The sequence below is a fragment of the Muntiacus reevesi genome, chromosome 7, assembly GCF_963930625.1.
Source record: "Muntiacus reevesi chromosome 7, mMunRee1.1, whole genome shotgun sequence".
NCBI lineage: Eukaryota > Metazoa > Chordata > Mammalia > Artiodactyla > Cervidae > Muntiacus > Muntiacus reevesi.
Window position 1 is genome coordinate 41988277 of NC_089255.1, and position 24287 is coordinate 42012563.

The 24287-nt window shown below is 36.0% G+C and overlaps 2 protein-coding genes across 3 annotated transcripts in view; one reads left to right on the plus strand and one right to left on the minus strand.

The window, feature by feature from the left end:
* Positions 1 to 3933, plus strand: part of ATL1 (atlastin GTPase 1) — a 69804-nt gene extending 65871 nt beyond the window's left edge. The window contains exon 12 of one of the 2 annotated variants that reach the window (XM_065940405.1): positions 3689 to 3933. In XM_065940405.1, coding sequence (XP_065796477.1) covers positions 3689 to 3799 — 111 coding nt within the window. In that variant the 3' untranslated portion in view covers positions 3800 to 3933. The remainder of the gene's footprint in view (positions 1 to 3688) is intronic. The other variant, XM_065940403.1, reaches the window with a different exon arrangement.
* The window catches only part of SAV1 (salvador family WW domain containing protein 1), a 29500-nt gene continuing 8863 nt past the window's right edge, over positions 3651 to 24287 (minus strand). The window contains exons 3-5 of the mRNA XM_065940406.1: positions 17914 to 18184; positions 15008 to 15151; positions 3651 to 6546 (exon numbers count right to left, since the gene is read on the minus strand). Of these exons, the coding sequence (XP_065796478.1) occupies positions 6345 to 6546; positions 15008 to 15151; positions 17914 to 18184 (617 nt within the window). The 3' untranslated portion in view covers positions 3651 to 6344. The remainder of the gene's footprint in view (positions 6547 to 15007; positions 15152 to 17913; positions 18185 to 24287) is intronic.

A 24287-nucleotide genomic window follows, 5' to 3' on the forward strand; every position in this document is an offset into this window, starting at 1 on the left:
ATTTCTATCCTTTATTGTGCTCATCTTTGCATGAAATGTTCCCTTGGTATGTCTAATTTTCTTGACAAGATCTTTCCCATTTTGTTGTTTTCCTCTATTTTTTTTTTTTGGATTGATCACTGAGGAAGGCTTTCTTATCACTCCTTGCTGTTCTTTGGAAATCTGCACTCAAAGGGCTGTATCTTTCCTTTTCTCCTTTGCCTTTCACTTCTCTTCTTTTCTCAGCTATTTGTGAGGCCTCGTCAGACAACCATTTTGCCTTTTTGCATTTCTTCTTGGGGATGGTCTTGATTACTGCCTCCTGTACAATGTCACGATCCTCTGTCTATAGTTCTTCAGGCACTCTATCAGATCCAGTCCCTTGAATCTATTTGTCACTTCCACTGTATAATTTTAGGGGATTTGATTTAGGTCATACCTGAATGGTCTAGTGGTTTTCCCTACTTTCTTCAATTTACGTCTGAATTTGGCAATAAGGAGTTCCTGGTCTGAGCCACAGTCAGCTCCCAGTCTTGTTTTTGCTGACTGTATAGAGTTTCTCCCATCTTTGGCTGCAAAGAATATAATCAGTCTGATTTTGGTGTTGACCATCTGGTGATGTCCATGTGTACAGTCTTCTCTTGTGTTGTTGGAAGAGGGTTTTTGCTGTGACCAGTGCATTCATTCTCTTGACAAAACTGTTAGTCTATGACCTGCTTTGTTTTGTATATTGACCTGCTTCGTTTTGTACTCCAAGGCCAAATTTGCCTGTAACTCCAGGTAGCTCTTGACTTCCTACTTTTGCATTCCAGCTCCTTATTATGAAGAGGATATCTTTTTTGGGTGTTAGTTCTAGAAGGTCTTGTAGGCCTTCATAGAACCATTGTTAGGAGCATATATAAATGTCCATCTGAAGTCGTATCACTGTCTCTTTTAGTAAAACCCCTCAACACAGTATCTGATTACTTCAGATTGTCTCTTTGAACTATTCATTTGTACCAGGCCCTAAAATGAGTCCAGGTCAACCTCTGGATCAGCTGCTTCTGGGTCAGGTGTCCTTTATGGTCCAACTAACCAACCCAGGGTCACCATGGTCTGCTATTCAAATAATTGATTATGGACAGGGGAAACAATTATAAACATGCCAGAATAAAAATCATCTCACCTTTCATCCTGGAAGTGTCTTCAATTACCGCATGAAAATTTCGGGGAATTTAGTGAAACTAAAGTTGAGATTTTAATAAAATTTTGGAGTTAAGACTTGTGAATATTTATGGTCTGCAGGTAGCAAGTAATAGCTACAGTTCTCTCAGCATTGAGTATGTTTATACTCTTTAAAACCAAATTGTAACTGATGGATTTGCTGTGTGTCTTTGAAGAATCTGGGTGAGATATATACTGATAAATGGTAGCACTACTGGAAAAGAATTAATTAAAATTGTATCCTCTGAGCCACTGGCTCAAAAAGCCCCTCAACCTCAAAAGATGAAGAGGGGCTATTTGAGGTAAATCCCAAAGCCCTCCTAGAATATGGTGCTGAAACCTGTGATGAATATAGAAGTGGGTTCTTCAGAGGATTCTGATTAAATATGTAATCTAAATCAAAGAAGTCTGCAGGGGTATATGTTCTAAATATTTTTAACTGGAAGTAACTGCTTTACCAAGTTGCGTTGGGTTCTGCCATACATCAACATGAATCAGCTGTAGGTATACACATGTCCCCTCCCTCAAGGTGTATTTGTTCTTAAATGCTCACAAATTACTAATATAAATAAGGTTGATTATCATAGTGCTATTAATGAAGCAGGATATATACTTCTCTTTTCTCCCCTTTAATCTGCCTTTACCACAGGGAAGTACAAATGAGGTAAGTTAAATCTTTCTTAAATTAACAGCTACTCGTATATTTATAAACATTATGATTGTCTTATTTTACAAACCACCTAGTCATTAAAGGATGTCTCAATGTAGATAAGTTTTAAAATATTTGATTTACTCTGAACATATTATTTTATCTGCATATGAAACACAAGAATTGATTATCATGAATATTTTATTTCTGAATGTTTAGAAATTTTCAAAAATCTTAAGCTCTAACATTGGACATTTTGTTCTACTGCGGAGTGAAACAAGTAGTTATGAAAATCTTGAGGAAACTTAACTAATGGAGAGTCAATGGAGCTACAACCTTTAGAAGTGATTTTCAACTTTGGCTTCTGAATGAGTTATCTGTACCACCTTAAGCAGGTTTCAGGCCAGTGTGTAGTATAACTAACTTTCTTGGCATACCTTGGACCTGACATGTAAATTAGTGTTCATTTCTCCCACTGCACATGTGTAGAAAGTCTGTATCTGAGGAAGAATCCAAGTTTCTAAGAAGGAATCATTTTCACATAAGAAAAGTTATTTCTGTGAAATCATTTAGGTCATTACTTTCAGAAAGCAAAATTGATCTTCAGCAACTACAGTGACAGTACATAATTCTTTCCTTGGTTTCTGCTGTTTTATATATAACTAGATTATGTCTGCCAATCAGATACCAAGTATATATTTAATATTTATAAGTCAATAAGCAATTATTTTATGTAGAATTCAGTAAAATGAATTTACTAAAACAGTAAAAATAAATTTCAACTTTGTAAATCAAATCTTAAGAAAAAATAGGAACTTTTAAGAAAACATGGATTAAACTGAATGTATTAGAATCAGAATAGAACTAAGGTTGTACCAGTATGCATTTGTAAATTGATCATGGTATAATTCAGACTTAAGAAAATAGCCATATAGACTCAAAAAGATAAAAATGAATGGAATTTCCTGGAAATTCTGTTTAAGGATATCAAGCTTTTATCCAGTCTTTAAAAATACTCAGACTTTTTAAATACTCTAGAATTACATCAGATAAATTGGTCTTAACTGAGTGTTCATTATGTGAAAGTCAGAGGAGGTAATGAATTTTAGACACTAGCTGAGGGGTTAAAAAAAACATAAAAATATTTATGGACACTTCAGAAAGCAGTATGTAAACATTTCTATGATTCACTGTTACACAGACAAATAACAACGACAGGTAGCTTTAATAAAGACTTTCTAAGGTAATGTTTCTGAATAAAGGTTTTGTAAGCTATGAACTGATTAGTGGAAGCAAGGAAAGAGAGCATATTTGAGAAAGCCCATGTGGTGGGGAAGGGGTAAGAAATGTGCTTATTTGCACGACCATATCAGAAAATTATGGAGAATAAAAAGTGGTCCCTTTCTGAAAAACCTATCAGGAAGGTCCAATAGCAAGTGTTCTACCTGTGTGTAATAAATTTGCTATTGGCAATCACAAGTTATAAGCTCCTATAATTCCTCTAAAACTAATAATATTCACAATATGAGTTTTCCACATCCGTGGGGCACAGTGGGTTAGGAAGCTCTGATCCAAAAGGTGGGAATGGTAAAAGAAAATGCAGTCTGAGGACAGAACATTTACCATAGAGATCAACCCACAGAAGTAGTAATATCAACACACTGGAGAGTTGAAAATACTTTTGGCTGCTGAGATCCTAGTTATTAGTATATATGTTATACAGATTACTAAGGATTCCAAATTTAGCATGCTGAATTTTATATAGTACCATAAATTACAACAAAAGGAAAAAGTTTTTATCTGTGTATTTAAAAAAATGTTTTATCATTTTTTAAAATAGTCTTATTTTATTTCTAGGCTTTATACAAGCTTTACAGTGCGGCAGCAACCCACAGACATCTGTATCATCAAGCGTTTCCTGCACCAAAGTCAGAATCTACTGAACAATCAGAAAAGAAGAAAATGTAACCCCAAATTTAAAAAATACAGGTGCATGACCAAATTGTCAATTAAATATTGTTTTATGTTTCCATGCAAACATACAAAGTGCTTCCATCAGAACAGAGTAACATACCAGGCACCTATGACGAGTGCACAGCAGCTTAGTTCTTTTGCTTCAGTGTTTAATAAGCAGATATATGTATGCATGGTTATATCATTTGTTAACATGTATAGTTTCTTGATTTTGTCTTCAAATATGCTATTATAATTTAAAGAATTTGTCTATTTAAGATAACAGTACATGTGTTCTGCTTGAATTTACTAAATACTACTACTGGGTTATAGTTAAACCATGTAGTAATATTACTCCACATTTAGATATGCTCATTTAATTTCTACAGAAGAATTTTTAAATTATTTCACATAGGCATTTGTTAAAACATAGCTCAATAGGCTTGATTCAACCTATACCATCTTACATATACCATTAGCTTTTATTATAAAAGACATCTAAGAGAGCTTTTCAGTTGCTTTATCAGAAACTATATATTGCTTCTTTTATATTATTGTTTAATATAGAATATAAACCTCTTGATCAAAAATGCACAAAAAAATCACTTTGTATATGTATTTGAGTTTCACTGCATTGTATATTTTTTCATTTGGTACACAAAGATATGTATTCATCATAGGTTTATTCTTTTAACATGTGAACTATTATTAAAGTTTACTCTGGTTCCTAAGATTAAAAACAACTGAATTTGGAAATGTTTGGGAGGTGCTGATACAGAACAGGAAAGTTTCTATCTCTTTTTTAAATTCAAAATGCATTTTCTTTAATATTGACACCATTACAGATTTAGCTTTTCATTTTAACATATGTATGCTGATCCCTTTTAGGTACCTTCCAGTTCTTTTAAACCAGTGATTCTATATTGTATTTCTAATTACTAAAATCTGTAGTGGAATTTCATTGAGCATACTTTTTAGAGGATAAAAATGTGCAGTAATGAAAAAAAAAAAAAAGTAATGCCTCTTATCTGGGAGCTCTAAAACAGAGTAATTTATAACTTTCTTACAAATAGCTAAGCTTTAGTTAAATGAAATGGTAATATTAAGTAAAGAGTAAACAATGATTAAGATGGAAAAGTATGTTAGAGTTCATAAGATATATAAGCTCACATCTTAGCTAAGTTTGATCACATGGCCTGTGAAATAACTTTTCCTATTGATAAAATTCCACTGATCTATTTTCATTTTGGATACCCCTTTCATTCTGCTTCCTTTGCCTATAGGCCTGCTGAATGGAAAAGTAGAATATTTATAAGCATTATGTATAAACATGGACTCAAATGCAACACATTTAGTTTCCACAAAAATATATTTAATAAGCTTGTTATATAAAATCAAACAACTAACATTTTCAACATTTTATCAATAGCTCATATTCACCGATATCTAACTAGGAGTACTTTATATTTTGAAAGATTACCTAAACTAAAAAATTATTTACATATTTACAACACATGTAAATATAACTGAACAGCTATTTCAGCAAGTGCTGAAATTCACAGAATTGTAGAGATTTATAGGCTAGTTGTGCCATAAATTTGCCTGCAGTCAAATGTACTGTGCTAGTTATGAACAGTGTCTTAATAACTACTAAATCAAAAGGAAAATAAGTTGGGAGGAAAATGCCAGGTTTTAAACTTCTGTGACAAACTTGGAAGATAAAAAATACATAAAGTCAATTTAATGACCAAGATTTCTTAATGAATCCCTGATTGTCATTTTTGGCAGCTCAACCCAGTCGTTTAGGATGGCAACGTGCCGTGCTGTTGGGAAGTGACCTCAGTCTCATCAGAACCATGTTGCTAAATGCCATAAGAGCCCTGGCCCAAAGGAAGGAAGTAACGTTAGCAACCCTTGAGTACTGTACACAACGTTCCCACACAGGCTGGAGCCTTTTACCTAAATTTATTCCTGAAATGTTATAGGCCCTTCACCCTTTCAACACCAAAAAAATACTTTCCAACATGTTTTAAAACAGTTCTTTACATTTGGGGGCAGGGAGGAGGAGTAACCCTATATATTATATATAAAAATGTATCACAATAAAGGTTTCAAGTCGTTTTGTTTTGAACTACACATGGTAATATTTAAACCATCCAATTCCAGACAATATTCCCCACTACAGCAGTAAACGCTTTTTAAATACTGCATACGTTATCTCTTTCTCTGTTTTTTAAAGAAAGGTACTACTACTGTGACAGTTTACCAATGATCATTTCCTATTTAATATCTGATTAAATGACATTTGTCTCCATCAAGAATATGCAAAGCAGTTTTCAGATATACAGCATTTAGAGTGTCACTGTTGGCCCTTAAAATGATAAACTCATTTTTTTCTCAATAAAATAATATTTTTAATAACAAAATACATGTAAAATTAGAATTTTATAATTTCCAAAAAGTAAGCTGCCTTTATTAACCAAAGTATTTGCAGTTTTTTAATCTGTGAAAATATTTTAAAGCCCTTATAAAACTTAAATTTTGTTTTTAAAAAATTAACTTAAAAATTCTTGCCATGTTGCTGGGCATACCACTGCTGTCTCTGTTTACGATTTTCCAACTCCGTGAGAAGAGCCTGTCTGTAGGCTTCATACATTTTAACAATCTGTTCCAGTTCTTTCATGAAAAGCAACTTTAGCATTCCCTGGTATGTGTCCAGGTCAGCCAGCTGAAAGAGTTCCCACTTCAGAATGTGGTCATATCTGTTTTAAAACACAATCAGACATATGTTCACACCATACACATAAATATATATTTATATTAGTAAACTGGTCTATTTTATAAGTATAAATTTTATTATAATTAATAAACCATAAACTTCAATTTAAAATAACCAAGTTATTATCTGCTAGTTAAATACACTACTTTTTAGGAAGAGGAAAAATCTGCTATTATTACTTCATTTAAATTTCAATTTAAAAATACCTATTTTGTTCATCTTATATATCAGTTATTCTAATATTAACACTAGGTAATAGTGAACACCGATTTCAAATCACTGTGGTTCTGTAATTTTGAAGAACACTTTCATGCTGTTCATAAGTTCATCCAAAGTTAACTGTCAGGAAGGTAAGAATACTTTAGACCACACTGTCCCTCAAAGAACAATACAAAAAAACAGGCAAGATCATTTGTGTCATTAGTGTTGATAAAGCTTTTTGAGGTATACTGTTCACTATAGCAAACAAGGAACTAAGCAGGTAAACAAATGAAAAGGAACCGTCATTTGTGGTCTGCATAATCCTGAGGCTGAGTATACACTATTACAAACAACAACAACAGAAAAAAACAGAAAAACTCAAGCCAAAAGGAAAGAACAGCTCTTTTCAGAATGAGAATAAACAGATGTAGAAGACTGCACGATATGGGAATGACTCATGTAAGTTTACAATTATATACATTTTAGAAGGCTTTTAGTCCCTTTTCAATGGTAAGTACATCACATACTGAGACGAAGTATACAACAATCTACTAAAGTGGTAATTTACACTTTGCATTGAAAGGGACCTGAAGACAGCATTCTAATCCAATCATTTTATTTTATGGATGAAACCTAAAGAGGTGTGTGTGTATATATATATATATTGCAAAATTGTTTAGTGACTAAAAGATCAGAAAGGTAGAAAACTATAGGGACCAAGATGTATGAGAGTAATAGTTCTGAATGATTAATACCTATTAAGACTAGAAAAAGAACTTGAACTAGAGCAAGGCATATACCTATATATTATGTTTCTCAAATCATACTGCAAAACAGACATAATAGGAAGAACTTTAACTGTAAGTTCTAGTAAATTTATTCTTAATAATTTATAATATTTCCTACCCAATGATTCCTTGGTAACTAATTTATCATCTTATTCCAAGGGGATCATGTAGTATTTTTTTTAAAAAAGGGAAACAGCGAACAAATGTAGAGCAGCCACTATGAGCCACATACTGTGTTTGGCATGCTGACATACATTTCTGTACAACTTGGGTATGTGTACCAGAATACCAGAAGCACAAAATCACAAGGTAAATATAGTCTAGACCCCAAATTTATTAATTCAATTACTTAATGAGTACTGCAAATTTACTAACAGATAAACTTAGCAGAAAGCTTTATATTCTCTTTAGAGGGAAACTCCAACTATTTGCCAAATTGGGAGACATACTACAAAAAATACTGAGTCTCCATGAAGAAACGGTTGTAAGGTGTTTCCTAGAACCTCTGCCATTCAGGTAGCTTAAGATTCTACATGTTTGAAACTAATTCATAATTCCTAACAACAACAAAAACCCTTAATCTCCTGAAGTCTGAATTTCATAGCTAAGGGGCATTTCAGCAATGTCTACTGATTCAAGATGCTAAAATTTATGCCAGGTGAACTATAAGCATGTTAAAGCTCATTTATCATCTGGATACTTTATAGCAAGAAAAAGAAGGGAGAAGAATAAATATAGTAATATTAGAAAATATCAAACTTGTTTTTAAGACATGTTTGGGCTTCCCTGGTGGCTCAGTGGTAAAGGACCCACCTGCCACTGGAGGCGATGTGGGTTTGATCCCTGGGTTGGGAAGACCCCCTGGAGAAGGAAACGGCAACCCACTTAAGTACCCTTGTCTAGGAAATCCAATGGACAGAAAAGCCTGGCAGGCTATAGTCTATGGAGTCGTAAAAGAGTCAGACCCAATTTTGCAACTAAACAACATCATTCTGTATACACATTCAAGTTTTAAAAAAGAAAAAAGCTTCAGATAACTTTCTGACTTCCCAATCACAGCATCTGGCATCAAGAATTGGATTTTGTGTAGAAGCAAGAAAATCAGAGTATTTAGTGAAAATACTCTGGGGAAGAGGAAAAAGCACTCTAAGGAAAACTATAAATGATAAGAGTATGCAATCTGTTAATTTCCATTCCAAATCCTTGCCCCTGCTATTTCTGTATAGTGACTTCCCTTCTGCCTATGCCCACTATTTAATTTTTTAAAGAAAACAAAACAAACAAACAAAATGTATGTAATTCCCATTCTTCTTAATGAGCCAAATAACCTGCTTCAGTTTAACTTTTGGCCACTATACACAGGTAAATCATTCAGAAAGTAGGATGTAAACTACTCCAGTATCCTTTTCTTTTGCTATATTTTACCTACATCAGTATTCTATTCAAACAGTACTATAAATAACCTATATACACAAACAGCAATTGCTGCAATGCTACCAAAAACCTTGTTCACACTCCAGTGGATGCTGCCTTCGGAGCCCAAAAAGTACTGCTATTCCCAGCCCCAGGTATCATATGTAGCCCAAGTTCCCTGTGCCTGTCTTATGTAACAGTATGCTCACTGTGCCTTTCCTCCTATACCCAGAAGTGAGTCAACAGTTATACTGCAGGGTCATAGACACAGGAATAAAACAGAGTCTGTGCCACAAACTACTGGGGACTGGGGGGGGGGGGGGGGGGGGCCGGGCGGGGAGCGGTGGGGGGCAGAGGGGCGGGGGCGTGTGAGGAATATTGGAAAGTAAACATGTTCCTGATGTTCTTTTTCCTGTTAAAGATTAAATCTTTTAGTATTCTCCTATAGTTCAACTTGCTGACAATTACATGATACATTACAGACTTCTATGACCAAACTTAGAAACTTAACTTTACTAAAACCAATAAATAATTAGAATATTATCTGTTTTAAGCCGGTTCTAGAAATACATACAAACATTACTTTGGTAAGTTACTGCTAGAGATAGAATTAAAGCACTTTAGAAAGCTATATGATGTCCACTGTTTGGTAAACAAGAAGAAGAAACAAGCTAATTTTAAAACCTCTTGGATGAGATAAGTAATTGATTCTCCATTATCTAATTCATAGATAACAACTCACCTTTTGTTGACAGACAATATTAACCACTTCTAATCCTCTTCAGAGACAAAAATTTAGTATCAACTAAAAGGTTTCTAGACCTCTTGTTTTACGCAGTAAAGGAGTACTTTCTCCTTTACTGCTTAAACAGGACTTAAAAATAAACTCTTCTCACTGGCCCATTCTGATCTATTTGGAAAAAACTGAAGTGGTAAATTTCCTACAGTTTTATAGCTAGTTCAAAGAACCAGAGTTGAAAGAAACTATAACTTTTGGAAGTCTTTTTTTTTTTCTTCTTTTTTTCATAAGAACCAAAGCATTCCATTTAAGTACTATCTTTTTCCCCTCAATAGGAAGGCTTTTTAGTTATTTCTAACAATTGCTATAGAGTAGAAATAACAATATAGAAAGAGTAACCCCGCTCAATCTTATCAACTCCCAGAAACAACAAAAGTCAACAGGCACATATTCTTCCAAACTTATGGAAACAGAAATGTATGTATACGTTACATATGACTTAGAATCGGCATATGAACAAAGGCTTTACACAGCAGTGTATCAAGTGCTATCAAGATTGAAAGAAGGGAAAAAGGGAAGACAAGTCTGCTCTCTCTCCTCATCCCATTCCTATACTATATAGATTATAAGATAAAGAGGCTTCTGGAGGTGAGCTCAGACACTAAACCTTGCTTAACTTCTATGGATAAATGTCTACAGAATTTCAAGTCAATTAAAAACCAGACTTCTGACAAACATTGTTTATACTTTGTAGAATAATATCTATAATTAGAACCTATTTAAAAATTACACTTAACAAGGCTTAAATTTGACTTACAGAGGAAAAAACTGATCCTTTTAGACCACAACCTTCAAATATCATCTTACCTCTCTGCATAAGGCCACAGATCAACAGCCATGAATTTACAGACTGAGAAGATGGAAATAGATGTAAGGGAATGTTTATGTTGACCAAGAATAAATAATTCATAGTAAATGACCACCCCAACCAGTAACACTGAAGAAGCTGAAGGTGAACAGTTCTATGAAGACCTACAAGACCTTCTAGAAATAACACCCAAAAAAGATGTCCTTTTCATTATAGGGGACTGGAATGCCAAAGTAGGAAGTCAAGAAACTCCTGGAGTAACAGGCAAATTTGGCCTTGGAGTACAGAATGAAGCAGCACAAAGGCTAATAGAGTTCTGTCAAGAGAACGCACTGGTCATAGCAAACACCCTCTTCCAACAACACAAGAGAAGACTACACATGGACATCACCAGATGGTCAACACCAAAATCAGATTGATTATATTCTTTGCAGCCAAAGATGGAGAAGCTCTATACAGTCAGCAAAAACAAGACTGGGAGCTGACTGTGGCTCAGATCATGAACTCCTTATTGCCAAATTCAGACATAAATTGAAGAAAGTAGGGAAAACCAGTAGACCATTCAGGTATGACCTAAATCAAATCCCTTGTGATTATACAGTGGAAGTGAGAAATAGATTTAAGGGACTAGATCTGATAGACAAGACTGCCTGATGAACTATGGATGGAGGTTCGTGACATTGTACAGATCACAGGAATCAAGACCATCCACAAAAAAAAGAAATGCAAAAAAGCAAAATGGTTGTCTCCAGAGGAGGCCTTACAAATAGCTGTGAAAAAACAAGAAGCGAAAAGCAAAGGGGGAAAAGGAAAGATAAACCCATTTGAATGCAGAGTTCCAAAGAATAGCAAGGAAAAATAAGAAAGCCTTCCTCATTGATCAATGCAAAGAAATAGAGGAAAACAATAAAATGGGAAAGACTAGAGATCTCTTCAAGAAAATTAGAGATACCAAGGGAATATTTTATGCAAAGATGGGCTCAATAAAAGACAGAAATGGTAGGGACCTAACAGAAGCAGAAGATATTAAGAAGAGGTGGCAAGAATATACAAAAGAACTGTACAAAAAAGATCTTCACGACCCAGATAGTCACAATGGTGTGATCACTCACCTAGAGCCAGACATCCTGGAATGTAAAGTCAAGTGGGCATTAGGAAGCATCACTATGAACAAAGCTAGTGGATGTGATGGAATTCCAGTTGAGCTATTTCAAATCCTGAAAGATGATACTGTCAAAGTGCTGCACTCAATATGCCAGCAAATTTGGAAAACTTAGCAGTGGCCACAGGACTGGAAAAGGTCAGTTTTCATTCCAATCCCAAAGAAAGGAAATGCCAAAGAATGCTCAAACTACCGCACAATTGTACTCATCTCACACGCTAGTAAAGTAATACTCAAAATTCTCCAAGCCAGGCTTCAGCAATACATGAACCGTGAACTTCCAGATGTTCAAGCTGGTTTTAGAAACGGTAGAGGAATCAGAGATCAAATTGCCAACATCCGCTGGATCGTCAAAAAAGCAAGAGAGTTCCAGAAAGACATCTATTTCTGCTTTATTGACTATGCCAAAGCCTTTGACTGTGTGGATCATAATAAACTGTGGAAAATTCTGAAAGAGATGGGAATACCAGATCACCTGACCTGCCTCCTGAGAAATCTGTATACAGGTCAGGAAGCAACAGTTAGAACTGGACATGGAACAACAGACTGGTTCCAAATACGAAAAGGAGTACGTCAAGGCTGTAAATTGTCACCCTACTTATTTAACTTACATGCAGAGTACATCATAAGAAACACTGGGCTGGAGGAAGCACAAGCTGGAATCAAGATTGCCAGAAGAAATATCAATAACCTCAGATATGCAGATGACACCACCTTTATGGCAGAAAGAGAAGAAGAACTAAAGACCCTCTTGATGAAAGTGAAAGAGGACAGTGAAAAAGTTGGCTTAAAGCTCAACATTCAAAAAACGATCATGGCATCTGGTCCCATCACTTCATGGCAAATAGATAGGGAAACAGTGGAAACAGTGGCAGACTTTATTTTTCTGGGCTCCAAAATCACTGCAGATGGTGACTGCAGCCATGAGATTAAAAGACGCTTACTCCTTGGAAGGAAAGTTATGACCAACCTAGACAGCCTATTAAAAAGCAAAGACATTACTTTGCCAACAAAGGTCCATCTTGTCAAGGCTATGGTTTTTCCAGTGGTCGTGTATGGATGTGAGATTTGGACTATAAATAAAGCTAAGCACCGAAGAATTGGTGCTTTTGAACTGTGGTGTTGGAGAAGACTCTTAAAAGTCCCTTGGACTGCAAGGAGATCCAACCAGTCCATCCTAAAGATCAGTCCTGGGTGTTCATTGGAAGGACTGATGTTGAAGCCGAAACTCCAATATTTTGGCCACCTGATGCGAAGAGCTGACTCGTTGGAAAAGACCCTGATGCTGGGAAAGATTGAGGCCAGGAGGAGAAGGGGACGACAGAGGATGAGATGGTTGGATGGCATCACCTACTCGATGTATATGGGTTTCGGTGGACTCCGGGAGTTGGTGATGGACAGGGAGGCCTGGTGTGCTGTGTGTGGTTCACGGGGTCGCAGAGAGTCGGCCACAACTGACTGAACTGAACTGAATGCCAAATTCATTGTATAATCATTCTAATTATCCTAAATTTTCTAAATTCTTCTTTGGCCTATTTTATGCTGATAGTTTGGTTTCTGAAATGCAAAAGAGTAAGGCTACAAAATATTACCTTATTGTCAACAGCTCTACACATGCAATTATTATGTGTAAAATACCTAGCAAAGTACCAGAAATTGAATAGATACTTAGTAAATTATGATAATTATTAAATAAGAAAATAATAATGACAAAAGTTAAGAGTATGAACTTTGGAATTAAGAGATAAAGGTTTGAAATCTACCACTCAATATGTGTTTGATTTTAGCAAAGACTAAGTTATTTTCAGCTATAAAATAGGTTTTGGGAAGATTATATGAGAGAACATATCTGAAAGTTTAGCACAGTATGGTTCAGGAAACACTGTATTATCAGTAACTATTTATAATACTTTCAAACATCCACTTTTCTGAAATCACAGCACTTTGTATATATCAGTCACTGATCTTTATCACACTGGATTATTGATCTGAGTGCTTCTGTTTTCCAGAGGAGCTCTCTGAGGCAAACATTTAATTTATTCATGATTATACTGAACAGTGCCTCGTGTGCTCAGTCACTTCCAAGTCTTTGGGACTTCATGGACCACTGCCCATTAGGCTTCTCTGTCCATGGAATTTTCCCAGCAAGAATACTGGAATGGGTTGCCATACCCTCCTCGAGGGGATCTTCCTGACCCAGGGATTGAACCCACATATCTTGCATTTCCTGCATCAGTAAGCAGATTCTTTACCACTGCACCACCTGGGAAGCCCTGAACATTGCCTACTACCCAACAAATATCCTCAATGAGCCTAGCAAACTCATAGCCATCTTTAAAAACTAGCCCCATATATTTTCCTTTTGGGGGCATCTTTCCTTGCTCACTCATAATAATGAGAAACTACTACTAAGGCTTACTCAAGTCTGCTGCTGTACCATTTTGCGTAATCACTCAAGCTTCACCACATAAAGTAAGGTAGATAAAATTACTATCCCCTATGTTTCAGTAGAGCAAAAACACTTAGAACTAAGTTCAGTAACTTGCCTAAGGTCACTCAGTTAGTAGATAATGGAGACAGAAATCACACTTTCCTTCCAGATAGTTTCCTTCCTGACTGATCTTAACCACTATCCTATACATTTAGTGCAAAAGTAACAGTCATCATTTACTAAGAGTTCTTTTAATGTGCAAGACACTAAAATATGTGTGACACGTATTTTAGATGTATTATTTTATTGAATACTTAATAACCTTAAGAGTAGATACTATTACTACCTCCAATTAACAGAGAACAAAACCAAGTTAAGCACCCTGCCCGGAGTAACAAAGCTAAAGTATCAGTGAACACAAATCATCTCATCCCAGAACCTGAGTCACCACACATAATATTTCCTCAACACCCTTGTGTCTTGCTTGGTTTCACCTGTGTACCTAGGACTTACCCAGGTCCTTCCTTTGATCACAAGGCATTGTATCACTTATTTGCAAGTTATCCTACCCGTATGAGAAGGTAAGCTTTTCACTGCATCTCTATGTAACAGCTCAGGTCTGCACATTAACGGAAAGTGAAGATGCAATAAATGTTTGTAAAACTTCTATTTCTAATCAATGACTTTTAAACTTTATAAGCTGTGATATCCCTTTTTTGAGTAAAAGCCCAATATCATTAAGAGAAAAAAACACTGTGTGCTGTGTGGTTTAAGCAGCCCAGAGACTCCCTTCAGCCTTCCACTCATGCCTCAACAAAAATCTGTGCTGTAAATTCACTTACTTCACAGGGGCTCGAGCATAAACCTGAAGCCAGTCAGGAATTTCTGCAGTATGATAAGGATTTGCAGGTACCAGAAGGGACTGATTTCTCTCGGCTTGCTGTGGCTGGTATGTAACAGGAGGAGGTTGATCATACCGAGGCACACTAAGAAAACAGAGCAAACGTTCATCAGGATGACGGCCTCAACAGAAGAGGAAGTGTAAGAATACTGACTGTTTTTCAAAGTGCCTCTTGCCCACACTTCTACCACCTTTTTTTTTTAAACTATACTATAGGAGAAGTAAAATTCACCTTCTCTTGGAAACTTATAGGTCATTAGTGATATATAGAGAACTAAGCTAATCTTTACATATTTTTAAGAGGTTTCTTCTGGCTGATATTTATTCCTTTCAAGGGAAACTTCAAAGGAGGCTATAAAAAAATTCAGAGCAAAGTTATAACCTTTATAAGGAGGCTTAAAACTAGAATCATAAATTTAGTAATAACTAAGTAATTAGCTATAAATTTATATTGGCAAAGGTGATAATTTTTCTCAAAAGAATAGATATTTTCTTTCTCCTTTAGGTTGAAAAGGGGGTATGGAATAGATGTTAAAGTAGTAATGAGTACTGTGCTTGAACTAGTCACCTAACTATATCACTTCCTTTCCACTTTTACAACCTTACAAGAGCATAAGGGAGTTAGAGCTGATTAGAGCTTGTTTTAAATCAGAGACTTTAAAATAAAAAAGGCCACATTTTCAATTATTTCTAACAGCCTATAAGTGTTGGGGGAAAGAGGGAGAACAGCAAGGTGGGGTGAAAGCTATTCATGGGAAAATGCTAAGGAAAGCTTGAAGGTTCAAGGAACCACTTGAAGGTTAAAGATTGAATTCTGAGAGACCAAACTGGCCTATTCCAGACTTGGAGACAAAACTGGAAGAGCCTACCTCCAAAAAATCGTTTATGTGTATATCAGAAAAGGTCATTCCAGTACTAAACTAGGACTAAAGTGTAAATGTTGGATTACACTGTAGTTAACAATTTAAAGATCAGTGTGCAAATGGTACTGAATTTTATCTTCAACTCTTTCATAAATAGGTGCAAAGTGAAATATTCCTTGATAGCACAGTTGGATGGGAAAGAACAGAAGTGGGAAAGAACTGAGGCTTTGAAGTCAAACTGGCCACTCACAAGTTGTATGAATGTAGATGAATACTGCTTCTCTTCTCTAAACTTTAGCCTCCTGATTTGTAAAACTGGAATAAATTCATACCAGAGATGACTGTTCTAAGGATTAAATGGCCTAGTATAATGAAAAGTTATGTATAAGGATTAGCATAATACAATCAAATAGCTACTAATACTACCTATCTCAGATTAAAGGTGTTTACTCTCTCCTTTTTAAAGTCTACAGAGCTGCTGAGAAAGGCAAACTATAAAACTGCTTTGTAAACTATTAAATTCTACAATGTAAGATTAATGACGACAAACAGAAAACTAAGCTCACTATACATGCAAACCTTTCTATGGACCAGAAAGTCTGCCATTCGGTGACAGCAAATTGTAACCACATTTTGCTGTCTTTTTTTTTTTTTTTGGCAGGGGAGGGGAGGGCATTTCTATCATTTTCTATCATTTATTCATTCAATGTCTACCTGTGTGAATTTCTGTGTTTGGTGCTGGGGACACAGCAGTAAATAAGTGGGACTCATCACTGCCCTTGGGTAAGAATTGTGATCAGGTGGGAGGGACAACTGACAAATCAGCCCCATGTCACAGGCCTGAAAATGGAAGCCAAGGAGAGTAGCAGCAGCCTGCCTGAGATGGGTGAAAGCAGGCAGAGGGGCCAGAGCCCAGCGAATGCAGAGTGGTTAATCTGGCTCTTCTGAAGGGACGACAACTTCACTTGTTCAATAAACACTGAGTGTGTGCCACTAAATGGAATCACTGGAAAAAAACTGCTTTTCAAAGTTGAATTAATAAATCCAAACATGTAAAATAATTAAAACAACACAATAATGATAAAGCATAGTTTTCTGGGTGATAATATTAAAATGTATTTTCAAAATAATTTAAATGGTTCTAAAAAATGCAAAAGTATGCTCTAACCAAACATCTGTGCTATGCTAGATGATATTACGCAACAGCTATCAACATGCTGATGATATTCTACCCATTTTTAATTTTATGGCTCAGTTCTTAACAGCTCAATGTCGTTAACTGCAAACATTTGCAATTTCATACTAAACATTTTATGTACTTTGAAATTCAGTGTGTATTTTACATGTATAACGCATCTCAACATGGATTAATCATATTTCAAGTGCTCAACAGCCATATCTGACAACTGGCTACAGAATTCAAAGGCTAGAAGTCTGGCTATCAGTGAAATCAACTGATAGGCCAGCATCAGTCAGAATAACCCAAAGGATCACTGGCTATATTTATCAAACAGATCTGAGATGTTCTGTACAGTTTCAATTTTTGCTTTCTTACCTGGCAACAGTTAAAAACAGAACATAAAATATCTGTAAACTGAATAAACAACAAGACATCATTATAATTCAAAAGTATATTCTACACATTCAAAGGTAGGTCTGTATTTTTAAAGAAATTTAAATGTAAAAAGATGAGAATTTTATTTATTTCAATCTCTGGGTATCTTTAATAAAAACATTCTGGCATATTAAAGCAGAACCTGATCATAAGAATATTGATCCTGTTTTTGAGGTTTAAAGTTTTTAAATTATTAAAGTCATTCATTACTAAATATAAGTCCAGAAGTTGTGATAGATAAAGTTTTCAAATCAAACATCAGGATAAATTTCTCATTGACGAAAATATAAGTTCAAAATCTAACATTAAAAAAAAAATCTAACATTAGACAATCTCCAAACAAAAGGGTTAAAACAGTTAATACTCTACCTTGGAGCACAAGGATGCCTATACTGAGCCTTTTTATTCGTGTGATCTACATAATAGGTTCCAAATTCTGAAGACTCAACGCGTTCCCATCCGGGAGGAAGTCCTTCTCGCTCAAGAGGATGGCTCCAATGAGTTGTATTTGTGTTGTGATCTATGTAATATTTCCTCCCTCTCATTGTCCAGTCCACAGACCAGCCAGGAGGAAGGGGTAAATCTTCAGAACCATGGTTAGCTAAATTTCCTAATGATGTAGCAGCAACTCTCCCAATACCTGAGAGGAAAAACAGAAGAAACAGAACAATTATTATAGCTAAAAGATATATACCATATGAAAAACTCAAAACTATCCAAATTATACTCTCCCATTAAAAATCATGATTTTTACTGTTACAAATGAAATTTTTCTTAAAACTAGACAATGTTACTGTTATTTAACTACAAAAGGAGAAAAAAACTAGAATCTATGAAATTAGGTTCTTTTGGCTGATGCTTCCATCACCAGACCATACAAAATAAAACTAATTAAGCATGTATACTGCTAAAGGAAAGTGAGGAAAAGAAAAATTCATCTCATTCAAGAGTTAAGATTTGACATTTCATCTAAAATAGCAAAAATGAACTTGTAAAACTATTCCTAGTTTGTAATTTCTTAAAAATAGTATGGCTAAAAAAAAAATCTGGCTGTACCATAAAACTACTAAGGAAGTTTACCAAGTATAAGGTAAACATACAAAATCAATTAAATATTTTTATATTAATAATTGAAAACAAATTATAACACTTATAACAGCTCCAAAAATTTAAATATTTACATATCAATCTAACAAAAAATTGCAGGCTCTGTATGCTGACAACTACAAAACAGTGATGAAAGAAATGAAATGCATGTGGTTAAGATGGTAGAGTAGGAAGACCCTGAACTCATCTCCCATGGGCACACCAAAAATACGACTATTAATATTTACCGAGCAACTACTGATGAGAACAACCAGAATCTAGCAAAAAAGATCTTCTACAGCTAAAAATATAAAGAAGGAACCACAACAAGATGGGAAGGAAAGGTGGAAATGCAATATAGTCAAGACCCTTACCCCCAGGTGGGCAACCTACAAACAGGAGAATTGTAAGTGTAGAGATTCTCCCCAAGGGGCAAGGGATCTGAATCCCACATTAGGCTTCCTCACCAGGAAGACAAGTCCCCAGAACTTCTGGTTTTGTAGGCCAGGAGTGCTCTCTTTCAGGTGAACCAGTGGGCTGTAAGAAATAAAGACTCTACTCTTAAATGGTGCACACAAAATCTCACACACTCTGGGACCCAGGACAAAAGCAATAATTTGAAAGGAGCATGGGTCAGACCCACCAGCTAATTTTGGAGAGCCTCCCAGAGAGGCAGGAGGAAACTGGGGACACACACACTTGTGGCAGGAGATGTTTCAGGAGTTTGTTCTATCTCAAGGCCACTGGTGCTGCAAGTGTCATGTTGGAATCTTCCTTTTAACGTATCAGCAAAAGGACCTGGGCGGTGCGCACCAGTCTATGGGCACCAGTACTGGGACACCTCAGGCCAGGTCAAGCAACTAGCCCAGCTGGGACACAGCCCCACTCACCAGCAGGCCAGCTGCCTTAAGACCTCTTGTGCCCTGAGTCTCGCCACGACATGTCTCTGTCCACCAGAGGGCTTAGGACCCAGGCCCACACACCAGTATACAAGCACTAGGCCTGGAATCCCCAGCAGTGGCAGCATCAGAACCTGGCTCCACCCACCAGTGGGCTGGCACTAGCCTCAGGACCAGCCTCACCCACCATCACTTTCAGATATAACACTATAAACCTTCGAGGAGATAAAATAGGCAATACATTCTTCAACATAAGTTGTAGCAGTATTTTCTTAGCTCAGTCTCCTAAAGCTAAAAAAAAAAAAAAAGAAAAGCAAAAATAAATGGGACCTGATCAAACTTGAAAGCTTTTGCACAGCAAAGGAAACCATGAACACAATGAAAATAACCCCATAGAACAGAAAATATTTGCAAATGCTGCAATCAACAAGGAGTTAATATCCAAAACATACAAACAATGGACACAACTCAGTATTAAAACAACCCACTCAACCAAAAAATGGACAGAAGACCTAAATAGACATTTCTCCAAAAAAGACATTCAGATGGCCAACAGGCACATGAAAAGATGCTCAATATCGCTGATTGTTAGAAAAATGAAAATTAAAACTACAATGAGGTATCAATTCACACTGGCCAGAATCATCATTTCGAAGTCCATAAACAGTAAGTGCTGGAAATGATGTGAAGAAAAGGGAACTCTCTTACACTGCTGGGACTGTAAATTGATGCAGCCACTAAGGAAAACAGTACGGAGGTTCCTTAAAAAAATAAAAATATAATTGCCATATAATCCAATAATCCCATTCCTGGGCATATACCTGGAAAAAAGGAAAACTCTTAACTGGAAAAGTACAAGCACCATAATGTTCACAGCAGCACTATTTATAATTTTCAACATGGAAGCGCCCAAGTGTCCACCAAAAGACAACCGGCTTAGAAAGATACGGGGTGTGTGTGTACATGTGTATGTGTGCATTCATAAGGCGTGTGTGTGTGTACATATGTATGTGTACATGCATAAGGCGTGTGTATGTATGTATGTGTGCATGCACAAGGCGTGTGTGTGTACATATGTATGTGTGCATGCATAAGGCGTGTGTGTACATGTGTATGTGTTCCTGCATAAGGCGTGTATAGATGTATAAAATGGAATGTGTGTAATGTATAAAATGGAATAACATTCCACACACAATGGAATGTTATTTAACACTAAAAAAGAATGAAATATTTCCATTTACAGCAACACATGGATGGACGTACAGAATATCATGTTTAGCGAAGTCAGTCAGAAAGAGAAAGACAAATACTATATGATGTTATTTATTTGTGGAATCTAAAAATAATACAAATGAATCTACACACAAAACCGAAACAGACCCACAAACATAGAAAACAAACTTATGTTTACCAAAAAGGGAGAGGAGGGAAAAACTAGGAGTATGGGATTAACAGACACAAATTATTATACATAAAATAGATGAGCAAAAAGGATTTACTATAGCACAGCAAATTATGGCTCAGTGGTAAAGAATCCGCCTGCCAGTGCAGGAGACATGGGTTCAGCTCCTGGGTTGGGAAGCTCCCCTGGAGAAGGAAATGGCAATTCACTCCAGAATTCTTGCCTGGGAAATCCCACAGACAGAGAAACCTGAAGGGCTACAGTCTAAGGGTCGCCAAAGAGTCAGACATGACTTAGTGACTAAACAACAACAACAGGGAGTCATGCCCAGTGCCTTGTAATGACCTCTAAGGGAACACAACTGCAAAAAACAAGTTACTATGCCATACTCCTGAAAGAAACACAATACTGTAAATCAACTGTATTTCAAAAAAAAAAAAATGAGAGAGGTAAAATCCCTAGATCTAATATATATACACCAAGACTGCCAAAAGCAGATGGGCTAGAAGAACAGTAAAGAAAGAAGTGGAAATAAGAACAGAATACTGTGAAAGACTACATAGCCCAACACACTACCCTGGGTAACTTTTCCTTTTCCCTACTCAATCCCCTACCTCTCCAGCAACTACAGCAGCCAATTTCAAATAACTGGCAGAGAAAAACCCAAATTATTCAATAACATATAATAGGGACAGCACAACATCAATTTCTGTAAGAAAAATTGAAGAGGCAAAAAGCTGCAAAACTGGTTAAAAAGAACATTCAAAAAAATGTTGAACCAAAGCAGAGAAAAAAATGAAATTAAATATTCTGCCACTGCCACAAACTGAAAAAAGAATGAAGCAATCAACTCCCTGAAGAAAGATCAAAAAGAAAAACAAGAGCCCAAAAAAACATATGTTAAAAAAAAACAGAGATAATAGATGTGCTTAGGGAAAGAATGATGAAGACAAAAACTGGAAGAATAAATATGCAGTGTTCGTTAACAGTAAGAAAGCTGGCAACTCTTAACCAAGTGCTTAAGGTTAACATCACCAATAATGTCAAAAAGAGATCATGCATCTCCTTTATATGATATGATGAAGACACTTCACCTCTGGTATTCTTTTTATAAACCAATACGCCCAGTCTAATCATGAGAAAAACATCAGACAAAATGCAAATTGAGGGACAGACTACAAAATATCTAACAAGTATTTCTCAAAACTGTCCAGGTCATTAAGTACAAGAAAAGACTAAGCAGTTGTTCTAGACCAAAGAACACTAAGGAGATATGACAACTAAACGTAATGGGGTACTCTGCATTGGATCCTGTAACACAAAATGAACATTCATGAAAAAACTGGTGAAATTCAAATAAAACATGTTGTTTTATTTCTTAAAAATTCTTGAGTTCATGAAGATACTAAAAAGAAAAACTTATTGGTTGCCTCCAGAGGCAGTTAGGCAATTATTACGAAAAACAGTAAGCAAAGGGAAAGGTCTAGCATGTGTCCTGTCTTATACGAATTGCCAAAATACTAACAAAGGAAACCAAATAATTAAGCAAAGTTCTTCACTATAGAACTCATCCTTACAGAAATCCAACATTCTTCTCAATAAAGAAATGACAACATTAGAATATCACTACTTGCAACATCTAATGAAATATTGGATCTAGCCAATAATCAATACTGGCTTCCAAATCACTAGGTGAAAAGCTAACAGAATATCATGATGGATGATTGGGATGGCATCTGATCCCATGATCAATTTTCACATCACAAAAAGAGAAATCAGTCATTATGTGTCTCTGGATCTGATGCAACAGAATACATAACACTGCCCATGAAGTACTCTGGCAGAAAGGAAAATGCAAGAAAGAAAACAAAATCACTCTTGCTGAGTACCCTTTGGGAAGAAAGTCATATATTTCTAAAACATGGTGACTATAAGATAAAACAAAGCTAACAAGCCTTCTGGTGAAGCTGACTTTGGCTTCTCCCATTTGCAATTGGACATTTAGTAAGTGTAGCTTAAGCAACTTCAGTACTTAAAGAGAAAACATTTAAACAGAAAAGAAATAAGCCAACGTATTAAAGACATGCACATAGGAAATATCTACAATCATGCTGTTGAAGCATGCAATAGCTTTACACTTTCTCGAATTTCCATCACTGAAGATGCTGCAGTACTAGTCACAACCAAGGATAGCAATTTTCAGAAAGAATTATAGACTCATTAGAAAAGACCCTGATGCTGGGAAAGACTGAGGGCAGGAGGAAAAAGGGGCGATAGAGGATGAGATGGTTGGATGGCATCATCAACACAATGGACAGGAGTTTGAGCAAACTCCAAGAGATAGTGAAGGACAGGGAAGCCTGGTATGCTGCAGTTTATGGGGTCATAAAGAGTGGGACACAACTTAGCGACTTAACAACAACAACACAGTCAATTCAATGTATTCAAACTGAGTTATTGATAAGAACCATAACATTATGACCCCAAAGAGGTCCCCCTGGAACTATATACTATGTATATATAATGCATATTATATACACATAGAGATAGAACTATATGAATAGATTTCTAAATGATGCATTAAAAACAAAAAGCTATTATAGTAATTAAAAACCATAAAGGCTTAGAGAGTACTAAAGTCTGTGACAGTTTCATTCAGTCAATCCTAATTTCTATACACTGAACTTACCTAAATCTAGAAACACATGCACTGTTACATGTAAACAATAGTAGGTACCACATAAAACCAGATTTTAAACTATGATAAACTTGAAATTCGTATTTAGAAGAAACACAAAGACCTCCCTATAAAACTTCTTGTGGCTAGGAACTAAACCTTGACAGGTTGACAAGGGAGCCACGAAGTCCATAAAGTCCCAAATAGGCTCATCAGTTTTGCCAATACCATGTGAAACCATGATTCCTAACCTTTTAGGAGCTATCTATAAACAGTTTTAGTTTCATGATAATCCCCCACTCCTACTTTCTGAAGTTACCATATGCACTAAAATTTTTTCAAACTATTATTTGCATAATCCTATAAAACCTATTGGGAGATGAATGCACAGTACAAAAGGACTGGAAATCACCTATCTAAAACATAAAACATTATCAGTAATATCTGTAGCTCTGTGCCTGTGCTCAGTTGCATCCAAGTCTTTCTGACCCCATGGACTGTAGCCTGCTAGGCTCCTCTGTCCATGGGATTTTTCAGGCAAGAATACGGGAGTGGGTTGCCATTTTTTACTCCAGGGGATCTGACCCAGGGATTGAACCCGTGTCTCCTGCATGTCATGCACTGGCAGGCAGATTCTTAACCACTGAGCCACCTGGAAATCCATAGTAAGTCTGCTTAG